The sequence below is a fragment of the Saccostrea cucullata genome, unplaced genomic scaffold, assembly GCF_032062105.1.
Source record: "Saccostrea cucullata isolate Sc308-1 unplaced genomic scaffold, CSIRO_AGI_Scuc_v1 ctg1039, whole genome shotgun sequence".
NCBI lineage: Eukaryota > Metazoa > Mollusca > Bivalvia > Ostreida > Ostreidae > Saccostrea > Saccostrea cuccullata.
In genome coordinates this window covers 59,421-77,463 of record NW_026928226.1, presented here as the reverse complement: position 1 = coordinate 77,463, position 18,043 = coordinate 59,421, and the positions used below count along the sequence as shown (strand labels likewise).

General features: G+C 32.2%; 1 protein-coding gene across 1 annotated transcript; it reads left to right on the top strand.

Annotated features, from left to right (window-relative positions):
• The first annotated feature begins 5,702 nt into the window (after positions 1-5,702).
• Positions 5,703-16,062, top strand: LOC134276851 (uncharacterized). Its single transcript, XM_062759139.1, has 4 exons — positions 5,703-6,042; positions 6,296-6,505; positions 6,660-6,791; positions 15,438-16,062. Exons 1-4 carry the CDS (start codon positions 5,739-5,741, stop codon positions 15,947-15,949), a joined length of 1,158 nt encoding a protein of 385 aa, XP_062615123.1. The 5' UTR covers positions 5,703-5,738; the 3' UTR covers positions 15,950-16,062.
• Positions 16,063-18,043: the final 1,981 nt, after the last annotated feature.

The following is an 18,043-nucleotide window of genomic DNA, read 5'->3' as shown; positions in this document are numbered from 1 at the left end:
TAATGAAATATTCTGCAAAATATTTACAATGGTAGTCTCTTATGACTTACTTTTACGTCCGAATGTACTTCATTTCGCACTTTTAGAGTTTTTCTTTCCGAGTACAACAAATCATTGTCTAATAAATCGCTGCAACATAAGGTTTTTACGCACCTTTTTCAAGAAGGTTTAATTTAGGTTATCTGTCTTTTAAGTTGTTTATTTTTACGAAGCAATCGAAGCAAAATATTAGGTTATATGATTAAACAATGTTACTATATCTCTAATCTGAACCACTTTTTAACATTTTTTTTATTTATCACAAGAATAATACTATTAATAATTCATCAATAAAATATTTTTTACAATCATTATGATATTTATATGAAATAAGACTCTTCATTCTTTCAACAGTTCTCCTTCTCATGAATCCAATTCTACTATCCATTTTCATATTAATGTTTTGTGTATATAACATATAAAAGTGAAGGCTTAGAATTTAAATTTTAATGGTTTACATCTCTAATATATCAGATTTCATAAGCATTCAAACACCCACATCAGACCATATCTGTCCATAAATATACATCTTTGATGAATCTTTGAGGTAAAAATCTCGTTTGCTTTACACACAAATAAAAAAAATTTACACATTTGTCATTAGCGTTGCTGCTTGCTTCTGGTATTTTTCTTCAATCGGAGAAGTAAGTTTTAAATATCATGTTTTCTCATAAAAAAAAAACTTTAAATTCCTTCAAGAAATTCTCATTGATCACTCCCCACTAAATAATTTTTACGTATATATGATTATGCAGGTCGGACTCATTAGAGAGGAGTGATTTCAACTTTAAATTTTAATGATCCATCCTTTGTAATACATCAGATTTCATAAGCATCGAAACACCCTCATAATGACCATATAAACCACTTTGATTAATCGTTCATGAAAAATATTTTTCTGTTCAACACAAAATTGAATATTTTACACATTTGTCACAAGTATTTGGCCTGGTCTTTTCTTTTCTTTTTTATTTAATGGTCGCTTTCCTTAAAGCTGTTTATTAGTCATTGGATTTCTTTTGTTAGGACCGTCCATTGTTTTCTACCACAAAAACTCAGTGCAATTAGTGTCAAGTAATATCTGTTTGCTCTTGATTGTTTTTCTAGACAAATGTATCTTTGAAAGAAAAACAAAGATTATTTTTAATGATGCATAATTAAATGTATAACAAGTTGAGGATATCCTTCACAGTGTTAAAATTTAAAGATACCACATTGTATGAAAGTTGAACTATTATTGATTTGATTGATGTAGTTTATGTTAAACATCTTGCTTGCTATTATTTGTAGACACATTTATTTGCTATTTCTATCAGAAAAATAGCTTAATTCTAAAATTTAAAACAGAATTTTTTCTGTAATTTTATTTGAAAGCTGAATTTTATAGGTTAGTGACTTCAATTTGAACAGTTCGAGCTACTGACTCTTGGGGAACACTTTAAAAGAAACCCCCTCAAATTTCTCAAAATAGATTAAACTTCTCTTAAGGGGAATGATTTGACATTTAGAAAAAGTGGGGGTGATAGGGTCATTTGTTTAAGAAAGTAAACGTAAAAACATTATGTTAATTCCGATGATTAATAAAGTTGGAAACTTAAAATGGTCGAAATGAGAGAGACATGGAGTGGGTATTCAAAGACATTCACTGTAGCCCAATACAAAGAAATTTCTCTGAGTAAATGTCAAAGGAAACATAGGATGGCAAATGGTGCAAATATCAACAAAATAGAGGGAAATGATATTGGGAAGTATCATTAAGAATTGTCGTTAAATATGCATCAGTGAACAGCTCTTGAAACGGTCAATCAGCATGCAGTTTTACTATAAAAGTAGGCTTACTCGAACGGTTGAACATTATACATGTCAATATATTATCAATGTAACAAAGACAAATGATTTAAGGTTTCGTCAAAGGTCAACATGTCTAAAAAATTATTTTTACAATAGCTCCAAAACTATGTGTGGTACAAAGTCATAACGTTTACAGTTTACAAATATATCATTGATTAATAGATCTATAGAAAGTATCACTTGATAACAAATATTTTAAAAAACATTTTTTTTTAGAAAAATTGTATCATAAAATGTGCATATTTTTAAAAAAAATGCACCCTCTTTATTCTGTCCTTTTTGTGAAAACTATCATTGCAGAAATAATATAAATCATTTTATCATTGAAGGGCAAGTTGGACGTGAATGGTCTCTGAAAGGCTGTTATTGAAAGCATAACAGACATGTATAAAGACAAGACCCCTATAGAATCCGCCGTTTGCAATGTAACATTCACTTTCAAGTCTTAACATTTGGACAAAATAAACAAGGAAAACAACTTTCCAGAGACTATCCAAGTCCAACTTGCCCTTCATTGATAAACATATTTTGTTTCTGCAATGATGGTTTTCACTAAGAGCATAGAATTATTAAGGTATGCACTTTTAAGAAGAATTTTTCTCAATTAATAAATACTTAATTTTTTCCAAGAATTTTTTTTTATCAAGTGATACTTTCTATCTGTTAATCAATGAAAAGTTTTAACTTTATACATCAAATAGTTTTGGGGCTATTGTAAAAATAAATTTTTGAACATGTTGACCATTGACGAAACCTTAATGCAAGAACATTTACCACCGGGAAGATAGTTACTGAGTATAAATAATAAAGGGGTCCCTAAAATTGTCTACGAACACAGTGTGTCATAAAGTGTAAAATACAGTTAAATTTTGTCGCACATACATGTACATGTAATTATACTTATTTACTTACAGCCTGTCGTTCCGCGAGGAACATACATGTAGGCCATCGATGACAGTCCTCCGACGAACACATACGCACATACGCTAAGAGGAAATTAACTTTTTAATAGTTTGAAGACAATGTTGTATTTGTTATAATATCTAAGTAATAAATCAGACAAAAACGTGCACGACAGTGTTTGATAAAATGCAGTGAATATTGTCCATCATATTTAAGCACACAAAAAAACTTGCTTTAAACATCTATCTTTGGTCAAGTTATCAATCAAAAACTATGTAAAAATAACAAGATATAATGGATGGACTTGATAATTTTAAATTTCACGTATGTAATTTGTTTCCAATGATGATGGAATTGTCTTTGTGGATATTTCGATTGCACAATATACATGTATTCACTGCACAAAAATGCAATGTCCAAAATCATCTATAAGGAAGAAGACTTGGATAAAGATTATTTAAAATATTTATGAATTTATTATGCTTATCAAATAAATGTCATAATAGGGGCCCAGAGCAACGTCCTACAAGTGGCAGTGGAAAAGCGGAGAGGGGGTTCAGAGGGGAAGCACGTAAGCCAAAATAGTAAATTGAGCAAAAACAGTGACTGGAACCAAGAGGGGATGGGGATTACGTAGGAAAATACTCTGTTCTAATATTCTATGCAATGATACCGTGTATGATATCGGAAACACCGAGAGGACAGGTGTACATGATCAACAAAGATTTGGGGATCCAGTTGGAGGAGGAGGGGTGAACGGCCTTAATTTGTAAAAGTCTTTACTATAATTTGAAGCCAAAAGGATACTCCCAAAAACATGCTGGAAAAAGTGGTTTTCTCTCACCCTCCTCGTATTATGGCCTTATATCATACTTTACTATTTTTAGCCCATACAATGTACGTGGGTTGTACGTAAAGTTCGTGGACAAGCTAAAAATTTGATAAAGGTTGTGTCATTCATATTTCTTATTGGCATATTTCTAATCCTTTACTAAATGTAAATTGAAAAATGTAAAATTTTATTCAATTTCAAATCTTTAATTACAATTATGGCTTCACAATTTTACCCGTAGCACCGCAAAATTTTAATCAAAAACATTATTTATCACTTTATAAATTTCATTTGTTTTTATAAAATTCAGGGTAAATCTGGAACATTTTACATTATAAGACGTTTTCACGTCAAACTTGCAAAATTTGAAAGTTCAAAGTTTCAAAATGGCTGAGCAATCAAAGTTAGAACAGTCATATTAAGACAGGATCGAAATTGTTCAAAAAAGAGACGTTGTCGGAATAGGTGGAGCAGTGAACAGTGATAAAATTCTGCGTAGACATTGGAAAAACACCTACAGGGACCAATACATTCTGTAAGCAATCCGAAAAACATAATAAAAGAAGTCATTCACTAGTATTTAAGTGGACGGAAGGAACAGTTTCCAGGATGACATGCGTGAAGGAAAACCATCATTCCAAGATTGAAGTGCTGAAAAAATGAATTTCGTAACGTGATCATGACTTTGCCGTATTTCCGTAAATAACATTGTCTTTTCACGGACAGTGGTTGGATTATTGCAGGATATGAGACAGGCGTTGTTAAATTATATTATTTTACGAATGAAACCTGAACATTATGTGCACATATTTATGACTGGTTAAACCGACATAAAAAATGTATTCAGTTAAATGGTGACTACATCATGTATATATGTTGAGAAAATTTATACATGTGCTCGGATTTAGCTTTTGACGTCGGGTAATGTCAAGAATTTTCGTTTTAGTGCTCCGGGTATGAGTATATTGTGTGTGTGGGGTTTTTTTTGTATCTGATAAAAATGTAACTATTTGTGCTTTGTTTTCGTTGAAAACTTGCATATGTATAAAATGAAACACGAATTTAATGAAAATAATAGTTTCACATATTTTGTCAATGTTTGTCAGTAATTATCAACGTTGTCCACGAACTTTACGCGCGGACAACCCTCGTACTTTCAACGTTTTAAAGAATATCCATGTCTTGCCATTGTTTTTCAATGTGTAAATTTTCCTCCCCTCCTCCACGCCAAATTCCCCCACCCTTCAAATTCTTTTCTTTTTGCAATATTGTTCGACCGTCCGACGTTATCGTTCAAAAAGTCGTCAGTAGGAAAGAGTTCTGATAAAAACCCCCACTATGGCATTTTAACAACAAAAAAAAATTATATAACGAAAAAAATAAACAATCCTCGGATACAATACAAATGTCAAATTATATCGATTACAAATAGGAAATTTTACAATTATTCAAATAATAAATTTTACAATACAAATAAGAAATATACAATGCATATGGAAAATATAGAATGCAAACGAAAAATTATACAGTTCAAAAGTTTCTTTTACAACACAGATGAATTGATATATAGATAACGAATTTTTAAAAAATATATATAATTCAAATGGAATATTATAGAATTCAAATAAATATTGATATACAATACAAATGAGAAACCAAAACAAATGGAAAATTGTAGAATAACTGTTACAAATAAATTTTGTACAATACAAATGGAAACTTTTACAAATAGAAAACTATAAATGCAGATAAAAAATATCCATTACAAATGGAAAAGATCGAATATTGCTACGTTTAAAATTCCATACCACACCCATCGTAAAAAAAAAAATATTTTTCCAGTTTCACATTTTTTGTCCCTTCCGATTCTTGCACATTCGCTTGTTAATGACTTTCTTTTCTCTATTTCTTTCTATGTCCCTCTTTTTCTTAATCCTTATGACACCCTCCCTTTAAGTTTTCTAGTCAGTTCAGAACTGTCAGCAATTTTTAAGAAATGCGTACTAGGTTCAGTACTTTCTGGCCTTTGATTGAATTTTAGTCGGGTTCGTTCTTCACTTTATACCGACCTTTTATACCGGGCTCGAGCAAAAATATTTTTCGAAGATCAAAGATGGACAAAGGTGTACTTAGAAAAAGTCTCAGGCTCTTTGAGGATAACAATGCACGTTTTGCTGTAATCAAACTTACTTCTTGCAATGGGACAGAAAGTGTCGCCTTTTCTGATGCTAGTTGCGGATTCGAAGTATTGACAGACGAGAACAAAACACCATGTTTTGTCCCGTTTACAGAAATATTCGAGAAGGGCATTTCTTTCCTCCGAGAAATAGAAAATAACAGTTGTGAAAAAATTGAGAGACTACAAGGCCCTACAAACGATGCTCTTTTGTGTCTTGATAGGTTTTATAAATCAAAAGGTAGGTGATTTCCAGATCTATTTTTAGATAACCTTTCAGTAAAATAAAAAAAAACTTTCAGATGATAAATCATGAAGTCATTTACTTACATTAAAAAGTAATAATCATAGCTTATTGTTTTGCAATATGAATTTTGTAATAAACTAAAAGGTCACTATTTTTGCTTCAGAATCGAACACTTGGAGTATTACGCCCATGTCTTTTTACATGTAAGGTTTAGTGATTTTTTTTTAACAAAGTTTATATTCTTTAGAACAAAATGAAGCCTCTTTGAGAAAGGTCTTTGACATGGGATGGGAGGATAAACCCCGAGTCACTGAGACAGATATAACCGTCTGCCTGGCAGAGCATCTCATAGGAAGGCTGGCCCCTAGGGAGTCCTGTGTACTCAATAGCATGCTCAAAGGAAACAACTGCAGGTGTGGGTGTCAAAAGGAACCTACATTTTCTCCAACAGGAATAGGTAAAGTGAAAGCAAGAGTAGATTTATGTGAATCAGTCCAGAACAGCACAGAACATTGATTATGTGAAAAGTCATGTGATTCATTTTTAAATTTCTCAATTGCAATAATTTGCTCAGAATGGACTTCAGTTATTGATATTTTTTTGTATTTCAGGACATGAGTTAGTGTGGCATGGCTTTGTTGACATTATCTTCTCATCACATCAGGGAATGTCAGCAATCGCTCATACTGTGATGAAGAGTAAAGAAATCAGTCCAAAGAAAAGAAAACGAGATGAAGTGGATGGTAAGGCTTTTCAGCATTAGGATTGAAAAGGTTCACCGCAGTATAGATTCACTGCAGTATTTTTTCTGATTTTGATACTCGGTGCAAAATATCCACTTTTTTTCGATTCATTTTTCATTCGGTTTCATAATTCAGACACATTTAGCATAGGTAAAAGATAATGTTACTCACTATGATTATTAAAAATTAAATTATGAATTTATTTTTTTTTTTTTTTGGTTTTCATAGCATAATTTCTCTAGGATGCTTTTTGACTGAAATTTTTATATTGATAAATATTTCATCTGTATACTATCTGCTCTGTTATGAAAACATAAATACATTTCTAAGCCTGTGATTTTTTGACAGTTATCGTTTTGTCCAATACTGTAAAAAAAAAATATTTATTTACCTACCTTCCCACCTTGAAAAATGTGGGTCGGAGTACATCCTACAAAAATATTTTTAATGATGGCTTAAAATATGTGATTATTTTTTTTTTTTGGTATATAGAAGTAGGGAAAAACCAGCTGAAAAGCAGCAATAGGGATGGGTATCACCAAAACTTTCGTATCGCGATGTATCACGATTTTTTCCTCAAAATATCACAATAATATCATGATATTTTTACAATCAATTTTTACAATGATTTTAAATGAATAGTCATTATTAGTCCCCTACCGGTGAAACCGGGGGGACTGTAGGTTTCCTCTGCGTCCGTCCGTCCGTCCGTCGGTCTGTCCCCGTCAGTCTGTCCCACTTGGTTTTCCGCACTTTTTTTCTAAAGGCTTGCAGATATTGAGCTGAATTTTGGTATGTGAGTGTATCTCAGACCTGTTTACTCTTACGATTTCGCCGTATTTTTTACGGATTTTTATTCTGAAATACGTCTCACGTTTTGCCATTATGAAAATACGGAAATCGGAAAAAGCGTTTGTTTGGAATTTAACAGTTAGATTTCGTTATCACCTCTCTTAGTTTCATGCTTTTTATTGCTGAAAAAGAGAGAGATTTCAAACACAAAAGCGATGTCAGGTTGCCAAGACGCTGTGGTATTATAAAATGACAAAGACCATATTGTTAAACCATGTTTTTGAAATCAGAAAAGCAGTTATTCACTATTAATATATGTAAAATTGATGGAAAATAAAATCTTACTGGTAAATGCCAAATCTCACGGACAAATCTAATAAAAGATACTGAGAGACAACGATATGGGTAAACAGGTCTGGTATCTTAATGAGTTACAGATCAAGTTTGAATTTCGCTTCGCTTCATTGATTTTTGACAGAAATATGGCATTTTGAATATTTTTCATAATCGCTTAATTAAGATCGGGTTCGAACTGCGCTAACTTCCGATTGTCGACAAAAATATGAAGCGAGGAAAAGACGATTGAGAAATGAGTTGAATTTTCGTCTTAATGTGGATTATTTTATTAGTTTTAAGGCATTTACAACTTGAAAATCTTTCAGTTTTACCTTGGACATGACTTTTGCACATAATAAAATGACATCCTGAAGAAAAAGGGGAACCCGGTAGGGGACATGTATTGCTAAATGCAATACTCTCAGAATGCTTGTTTTTCTTTAAAATATGCTAGAAAAACAAAATTTCACTATTTTTAAATTTTTATATATACACTGATATATGAAATTAATCCTGTTTCGATGGTAAGATGCCGTTGTTTTCATGTTTTACAGCATTGTTTTAGACTATCTGTAATTGAAAATTGAAATATTGAACAAATGATGAATAATTTCTGGACTGTATAATATGTACCTAAATACCAATATTTTGGTCTCCGTATCACAACACGTATCATGCAACAAAAAATCACGATATATCGATAAAATCGCACATCCCTAAGCAGCATACTTGCCAACCTCCAGCATGTAAAAATCTGGTCATGACCAGATTTGGAAAGTAAAAAATCTGGTCATAATGCGTAACGACATTCACGACATATTGACCATGATTAAATTTTATACATAATTATATATATACAAAGTTTTTGTGTATTGAGAATTCTATTATTGAAAAAGGCTTTAATTTACAATGACAAAGAATTCATACATAATTTGATTAAATTTACATGTTAAAAAAGACAACTGAAGGTTTCATATTTCAGTATTGACCTGAAGTAAGTGTGCATTTTTTTAAAAAGCCTTTTCAGTTTCTGCTAAATTTGAAAGTATATTAATTTTAGTTTTGAAGTTATTTTTCCTCTCTCTTAATTAATTAACTACTGCAATGTGTATACAGCAAAACTCGTTTAGTACGAACACGGATATAGCGAATTCACGGTTATAGCGAAGTTATTTTGGATCCCCAGCTATATAAATTTAACGTATTCCTTATATGGATATAGCGAATTACGGATATAGCGAAGTAAATTCATAGGTCCCCATGACTTCGTTATAACCGAGTTTTACTGTATATTAAATGTGAAGTTAGGCCTACACTGTCTTCGATCATTTTATTTTATCTAGAATGAAAGTTTTTTCCAAAGATGTACATAAATATTGTTTCTCTTTTTCTTGGTTCAATCAGAGACAGGTGTTTGGTTCAATTTGTTCCTGCTGGCCCTGATAACGATCTAGTTCTATCGGAAGCCATTTTTATTGACTTCAAACATTGATTTGTCAAAACAACACCCAGTTAATTGTTTACACCTGCACTGATAATTAATCCATCGGCATTGTTTACGTAGATCTAAGCTTGGGTTGTAACTGGAAGTGAAAAGTGCAACCTAATTTACGAACCAAATCCGGAAATCGGGAGATATTCGGGTTGGTCGGCAAAAATCGGGTGAAAAGCATGACCCGCCGGGTCATAAAGCATGACCCGCCGGGTCATAAAAAATAATCGGGTTATGGGTTGAAAAATCGGGATTGATCAGACGAAATCGGTGAGTTGGCAATTATGCTAAGCAGCAAGGTAAAGGGAACTCAGGTGACATTCTGTTCTGTTTGAATATAAAGTCTGCTTAGTCATAAATTTTTTAGTTCACCTCACCATGAAGGTGAGATTATATTAACCAACCTGGTTTAATACTTATTTTGCAAGATTGATGCAAATTTCCAATCTTACTTTGAGTGGTTGTTGACTGGATGAATGATTCTTGAATGACCAGTTTCATGTTTTTAAAGCAAGTGCATTCCTCAGTAGATAGGAACCATATGAGATTTATAAACTTGTACTGTCGATGCCTCCAAGTATAAACATAATATATGCCTACCAAATGCTTCACATCACAGAAACCTCAAACCTTAACTTCTAGGATGAATTTCCAGTTTAAAGATTTGGGGAGAAGTTCATTTCCCCAATTAATATGCCACATTTTGTCCAAATTTGCACACACAATGCATCTAAGCATGCATTTACCTTACTTGCTTCAGTACGTGCAGAAACTGGCCTACATTTTCTGAATGACTGATGTTATCAAAAAATTCGTGGACTGAGACTATAAAATAAGTACTATGTAGTCTGTGCTTTCAAAATTTATAGGGAACATAAAACAACAAGAAATGAAGAAATGTTGAAAATTTTAGCTTGATACGTTCATTAATTGCCAAATTATTATAAGATAAAAACGACATTATATGGTCACCTGGCAAGGTCACCGTTTAGTTTCGTGACGTCCGTCCGTCAACGTCTTTGTTTTTCTATCTCCGCTTCTTCTACCTCATACACATATTTTGATATTAAGATTCTCTGGACCTGAGTAAGGACTTAAACCTGTCTTGTTTATATGAATTTAAACAGCGGCTTTCAATGCATATAATATTGCAAATGGATTTATACATTTGGAGAGATCCTCGCTTGATTTTGGCAACATAATTTGCTTTTTGGAGTTTAATTAATACATACAAAACATGATCAATGGGATTCCTTTTTTGACATGATTTATTTTTCACACCTTGAGTATAAATTGACATTAACTGTGTATCAATTTTCTCTCTGAATCTCTTTTGGCATCTAACAATAAGTACTGTATACAGGGAAATTTTCACCCCCGTTTTATTTTCGCCCCTTTCGCCCTACCCTCATTTGGGCGAATTTAAAATGGGGCAAATTCAAAAATACAGTATAATTTCTTAAACAAAACTAGGACGGGGCGAATTTAAAACGGGGCAAAATTGTTTGCAAGAGTGAAAGGGCGAAAATAAGACGGGGCAAAAATAACCCTGTATATAGTACTCTGGATTCATTTTATTTTTCCTTAGCCAGTTGAAACTTTTTCTAGGTCTATTATAGTTTTTTCAGGGGCAATACTTTATAGAATAATGGAAAAGGAACCACTTCCCATATTTGACGTCATTTTCAATGTCTTACTTGTTTTGACTACATGTAAAATTCACGATAAATTTTCATAGAACTTCCAAAATGAGCTGAAAATTCCATATTCAAAGGAACAATTCTTTCACAAGACATACCTGAATTAACGGGATTTATGGATGTCAAATATTCATATCAAAAGAGTTTCTCAGTTACATTTGGGTCGGAAAAACGACGTGTTCGAGGTTGCACCCTGGACATACCATTGCTTACAGAAACATTACTCATTTACAAAAAAAATAATAAATTTTATGATTTGTGGTTTATTCTATAGATAGACTAGATGATGCTAACTAGATATTTTGAAATCCATTTATGTATCAAAAGCGGTTTTAATTTTATAGCGCTAGTCCACGAATCTTTTGATAACCCCTCGTATATGCGTATAATTTGTATAAATATGTTTTCAACTTTTCAGTAGTCACTGTTATGAATGATCTATATTCCTGGTTGAATTACCAGGTTTAATGTTTTGTTTTTTTTCAGCAGGTTTAATCTCAATTTTGAACAAAATTGGGTAGATGCTGATGCATGTAGGGATGCACACCATCATAATTTTTTGTTCATATAAAACTTTGCCTGACTAATAGATAACTTTTGCCAAAATAAGCTTATTTTTCTTGAATGCAATATTTTTTTTTCATTTTTTTTGTTGTTAATACGTTATGTGTTCATATCATTTTAACCAATAAAATTTGGTGGTATACTTATGGAGGAATGCCACACCAACTTTTTATTTTATTGATCTCTGAGTCAACCTTTTTAAACAATGGTTTCAGCAATTTTTTTTTAAATTTTGGCCAATCCAGATCAAAATTAAACCGAAAATCACAATTGCTGTTGTTTATAGACCACCGGACGCAAAAGCTGACTGGGTTTCTACTTTCGAAAACGTAGTTGACGAAATAATGACAGACAGTAATGAGGTTGTAATTCTTGGTGATTTTAACATTGATGAACTTAAAAACACCAACTTCAAATCTCAGATGGAAATAAACGGATTACACCAAGTTATTAACACACCAACGCGAGTTACAACACACTCCGAAACCCTCATCGATCACATCTATGTTAGCGACAAATTCCTCTACTTAAATTCTGGAATTATTCCTATCGGCATTAGTGACCATCATTTAGTGTATACAATTAGAAACAAAACAATTCAAGAAAATAAACAACATATTTACATCAAATATAGAGATATGAAACATGCAGACGAATATGCATTCCTATCCGACCTTGCTTCGACGAACTGGAACATAATTAGAAACCTGGAAAATGTAAATGATATGTGGGCCTTATTTAAAGACATTTTCTTTAAAGTCATTGACAAACACTTTCCAATGAGGGATAGGCGCATCAGGGCGGATTCTGAGAAGTGGATAAATGACAACATATTGTCAGAAATGCGACAACGTGACTTTCTACATCAGAGAGCACTCAAATCTAAATCCGATGCCGATTGGAATGCGTACAAAGCGGCACGAAACCGAGTAGGGATCCAGATCAACGAATCAAAACGCGAACTTGTAAATGAGGTAATCGAGCAGGCACACGCTAAGTCCAAGAATATGTGGGATCGTATAAAAGAGTTTCTTCCCTCGAAACGAACTCAATCCAGAACAACCCATTTAGAAGTCGATGGTGAAACAATTACATGTCCTCAGGAAATCGCAAATAAATTCAATGACTTCTTTTCTAATATTGGACATAAATTTGCTTCTAATTTTGACAACTCCTTACCCACGGTTCCTCAACAAATGCCAGAAGGTTCATTTTCCGTACCTTTTGTTAGTGAAAGCTTTGTTATCAATGAAGTACTTTCTATGTCAAACTCAAAAGCCACAGGTTTAGATGAAATTTCTGTTAAAATCCTTAAACAAAGTATTTATGTCTTAGGAGATATTTTAACGCATATCTTGAATTGTTCAATCAAGTCGGGTGTTTCTGTTGATGAGTGGAAAAGTGCTAGGGTTACACCATTGTATAAAGCTGGTGAGAATTTTTTGCTCAATAATTATCGCCCAGTTTCGATATTACCTATCATAAGCAAAGTCTTAGAAAGGCATGTTCACAATTCTTTTTATGAATACCTCATGCATAACAATCTTATCAATGAAAAACAATCTGGTTTCAGACCTAAGCATTCATGCGAAACAGCACTTCATAGTATAATCGAAAAATGGTTACAAAACATTGATAGTTGTAAACTCACTGGTGTTTTATTTGTTGATCTTAGCAAAGCATTTGATACGGTGAATCATAAAGTTCTTCTCCACAAATTACTTTCTTTTGGAATATGCAAAGACTCGTTTAATTGGTTCAAATTGTACTTGTCAAATAGAAAACAGTGTGTTAGATGGAATGGTACTCAGTCAGAAAAATTAGACATAACTATAGGTGTTCCTCAAGGATCAATACTTGGGCCATTGTTTTTCATCCTTTATGTCAATGACTACCCAGGCTGCTTGAAACACTCAGCAGCTCACATGTATGCTGATGATACAACTCAGGATGTTTCAGATAAGAGTATCAATGTTATTGAAAATAAATTACATAACGATCTTATCAATACGCTAGAATGGATGGAGAAAAACAAGTTAACAATCAATCTTTAAAAAACACAGTGCATGTTAATTGGTACGGAACAAAGATGAAGAAACTGTAGGAATTTATGTATTAAAGTGGGTAGTATTGTGATTGAAAATGTATCTTGTGTGAAACTACTTGGTGTTTACATCGATAGATGAACACGTTGAAAATTTAACGAAAAAACTAGCTTCCAAAATAGGTGTTTTGTCTAGATTAAGATCATTCATGTCCTCTGAGTTATTGTTAAAAATTTTTAATACAATTGTTTTTCCCCATTTTAATTATTGTTGTACTGTTTGGGGCAATATGAAAAACAAAGAAGGTCTTATCAAACTATGTAAACTCCAAAAGCGAGCTGCTAGAGTGATTTTAAATACTACATTTTATACACCTACATCGGAAATGTTTCAACAACTGAGATGGATGCCAATTGATGATTATTTTACGTATAGAACTGTCATCCTTGTTTTTAAAGTCTTAAATGGATTAACTCCAGATTATTTAGATGTTTTTAAATTTGTACATGAAATAAACAACAGATCTACAAGATTGAGTCAAAGCAATTCATTGTATATTCCGAGGGCAAAAACAGAATATTATAGAAGATCTTTTACAATTTACTGTTCCCAGCTATGGAATAAATTGCCAGAATTTTTAAAGAATTGTCCAACATTGCAAAGTTTTAAATCAGCATATATAAGAAATTATTTCCAGTCTACAAACTAAAATGTTAATCACATAGATCATACTTCTGATGTTTATAGACGCAGCTTTGACAAACCATCTGTAAATATTGATTTTTATATTCTTTTCGCTCTATATTTATATGTTTCTGTACATAATCTTCTGTCTGTATAAATGTTTTCAGGACCACAATGTGAACTAGTTGTAAACTAATTGTGCCATCCTGTATAAATAAAGGATATTATTATTATTATTATTATTACCCCAATTATAATTGTACAATTATTGGAAATAAATAACTTTCCCCAAGAACACTAGTCTGATTGGGCATAATAAGGGTTAAAACATTAATGAACTTGACAATAAAATAGATTTCTTCATTGTAAATACATGAAAAGACAATAAATTAGTATTTTATTCATTTTGTGTTAATTTTGATCGGGATCAATTTAATTTTGATCGGGTTAGGTCCAAATATTAAAAAAATTAATTTCTCTAAAATTTCTCAATTTTGTTTCAATTTCTTTTTAAAATATGATTGACAAACATGTTCTCCTCATTTGTGACTTGTTTTATGGTGTTTTTAACCATAGGTTTAAAAAAATATTCACAAATAATATTCACAAAAATATCTTTTATTTTCATAAATAATTTTTTATAAAAAAAAATAAAAAAGTCTAACAAGCCCTTTCTTTACATATTTTTAATTATAAGGTATTCATATGATGCATTCATTTACAGCAAACTTTAAGCTCGAAAACAGCTTATTTGGATGTAAATAATTTTTTCATTGTCTTTGAAAAATACAAACAAATTAATATACCGGGTAATATAATTAAGAGTGTATATTGGCCTTTCAATGCTGAAACCATTGTTTAAAAAGGATGACTCAAAGTTCTATAAAATAAAAAGTTGGTGTGACATTCCACCTTAATATCATTTTCAAGAAGAGAAGGAAAAAAAAATAGTTAATTGAAAATTTGAACAAAATGAATTTTCTTTCAGTGAAATAAAACCATTTTTACATATTTATCCTTTTCTGTTTTTCAGATAGGCTTGATGATGATTCTCAGAGACAGATAACAGAAGATCTCAAACAAAAATCACCAAATTACAAACTAGAAGAAGCCTTCGCTCAGACAATAGTGTTTTCCTTGACTGAAAATCAAAAACATCCAAACTGTTTAAATCATATGGTACCAAATATTGTGATATCTCCAGAAAAGTTTGAAATAGTGCTGTATGATGCAGAAAGGGATATTTTGCTATGTAGCAATTCTATTTTCTTATTCAATTTGGATCTTCCAGAACACAGAAGTCTCACTAATGAAGCCATAATTATTTTATGGATGGTGTTACATTATGAAATATTCTGTTCTGGATTTGAAAAGGCCAGTAATGATGTGCTTGTAAAATGTAAATCAAATTTCAAAAGTCTAGTTGAAAGCAAATGGGATATATACTCTAATTCACTAAAAATCTGTGTGCCAGAATTTCCTCCTGTAAAACGTTGGTCAATTAATGAGTTACTTCATCGAGGACATCAATTAAATCTGCATTAACATAATTAAGAACTTTATACTGTTACATGTAAAATTTTAAAAAAAATGATGTATAGTTTGCTTTTTGTGAATAGACTTTTTTTTATCATAATTGGGTGACTTGGACCCATGAATGTTTATGTGCATTTTGGAACCAAAAACAAGCTTGGGTTTATAATCTTCATACTACATGTAGTAGATTTCATTTTACTTCCATAAAAAAACAAAAATCTGATTCCTTAGCTTGAACTGTTGAACAAGCAGCCTTAAGTGCCCCCAAAATTCAAGTGAGGGTATCAGACCTCACGCTCTTACATGTACAAGGGAGAAATTGGGAACAAAGATCACACAAATGGCTACATGAACTCGAATGCAGTATGATCATAGGCTTAGGAGAGCAGGGTGACTTTCTGTTTTTATGTTGCAATGCTTACCAATTAGTCATTTTTGTATATAAATCTTTAAAGATAAAGACTTCAAACAATGTATGTAAATATTGTTTTACAAACTTCCTCTTCTTTGACTATTTGATGATGGTGGTGTTGCCTGCATGATGAAGTGGTTAGAGCACCTGCTAGAGAGTTGCAAATTCAGGAACTAGTCTATGTTGTCGGTTTGAATCCACTGTAGGACATGGAGACCGTTCCTTCAAATGACACTTTAAACCAAGACCTTGGTATCAACCAAGACCTAATGTCACAGTAGATGTTAATTGTCATGAAAAAATATTCCTCACTGCTCAATTGCCCTGAGCCCTGAGAATAGGTATGAGGGTTGTCCCAAAAACGTGAACATTTTTAATATTTGTTGTTTCACTAATACATATTATAAGTTAAAAATTGGTTTGCATCGAAATCAGCATTTGTTACATAATTTATAGTAACTGCAATACAATATTTCCATAAATAAGATTTTTATCTTATACACTGCTCCACACAACGCTGAGTGATACTCTGGTGCGCTGCATTATGGCCCGACGTTGCCGTTTTTGACAATATCTAACTATTAGTTTTTGTGCACTTAACGTCATATTTTTTTTATACGATATGGTCGCTCACGTGGCACAGTGGTTAGAGCGTCTGCTTTAGAGTTGCGAAGTAAGGAGTCAATCCTTACGTCACAGGTTGGAATCCCACTGTGGGACGTGGAGACCGGTCCTTCGGATGAGACTGTATAAACCGAGGCCCTGTGTCGCCGTGGGTGCTGTCACGAAAAAGATCCCTCACTGCTCAAAGCCCTGAGTGCCGAGCATAGGACAAAATTTGTAGCCCTCCACCGGCAAGTGATGGCGTCTCCATATGAGTGAAAAATTCTCGAGAGAGACGTTAAACAACATACAATCAATCAATCATACGGTATGTAATGTCGGAGTACTAATTTTTTTCCACACAAGAAATCTTGATACAGTTTTAACACCATTTTAATGTTGTTCCTAAATGCATATTACGACACCTTACATTTTATAGCCAAAATATCAAAAAATATCATTTCCCAACATTATGAGAAAAATAATACTTTTGGACTGGTACGGTAGTTTATGAAATTTTTAAAAAGTTCGCGTTTTTCTGGGACAACCCTCATAGTACATGTAAGAAGCAATTAACTTTTTAAATAGAAATATCCTTGGAGTTCCTCTAAAACACAACACCTCCAGTCAACAGTTTTTTGTCTGATTTTAATAACACTCATGATTGCACTGATAAATATTGATTTAACACAACTCTGTACATGTATTTCGTACTTTCATGAAAGGTATCTGAAACTAGAATTTTTTTTACAATTCTTTTAAATGGCTATCCATCCTAATTTTGATCTGCTTGCATTAATTCAATTTAATCTTGCAGCAAAAAGAAACTTTAAGGACAACTTGACAAATTTCATCAAAATTTGCCACACGTTATCCTTTTATTTTTGACAGCGACTGAATTTATTTCAAATGAAAGGTCGAACTTTCTTCTAGGATTTTGTAATTCTGTTGTAGTTCTGTTGATGTCAAATAAATTTGCTTCAAAATTAATTTGGTTGGTGATTAATCATCAATAATTTAATTTTGTTTGTATTCTTGCCTCTCATTGGTTGATTTCCAAAAAGGAACGCATAACATTTTGTATAATC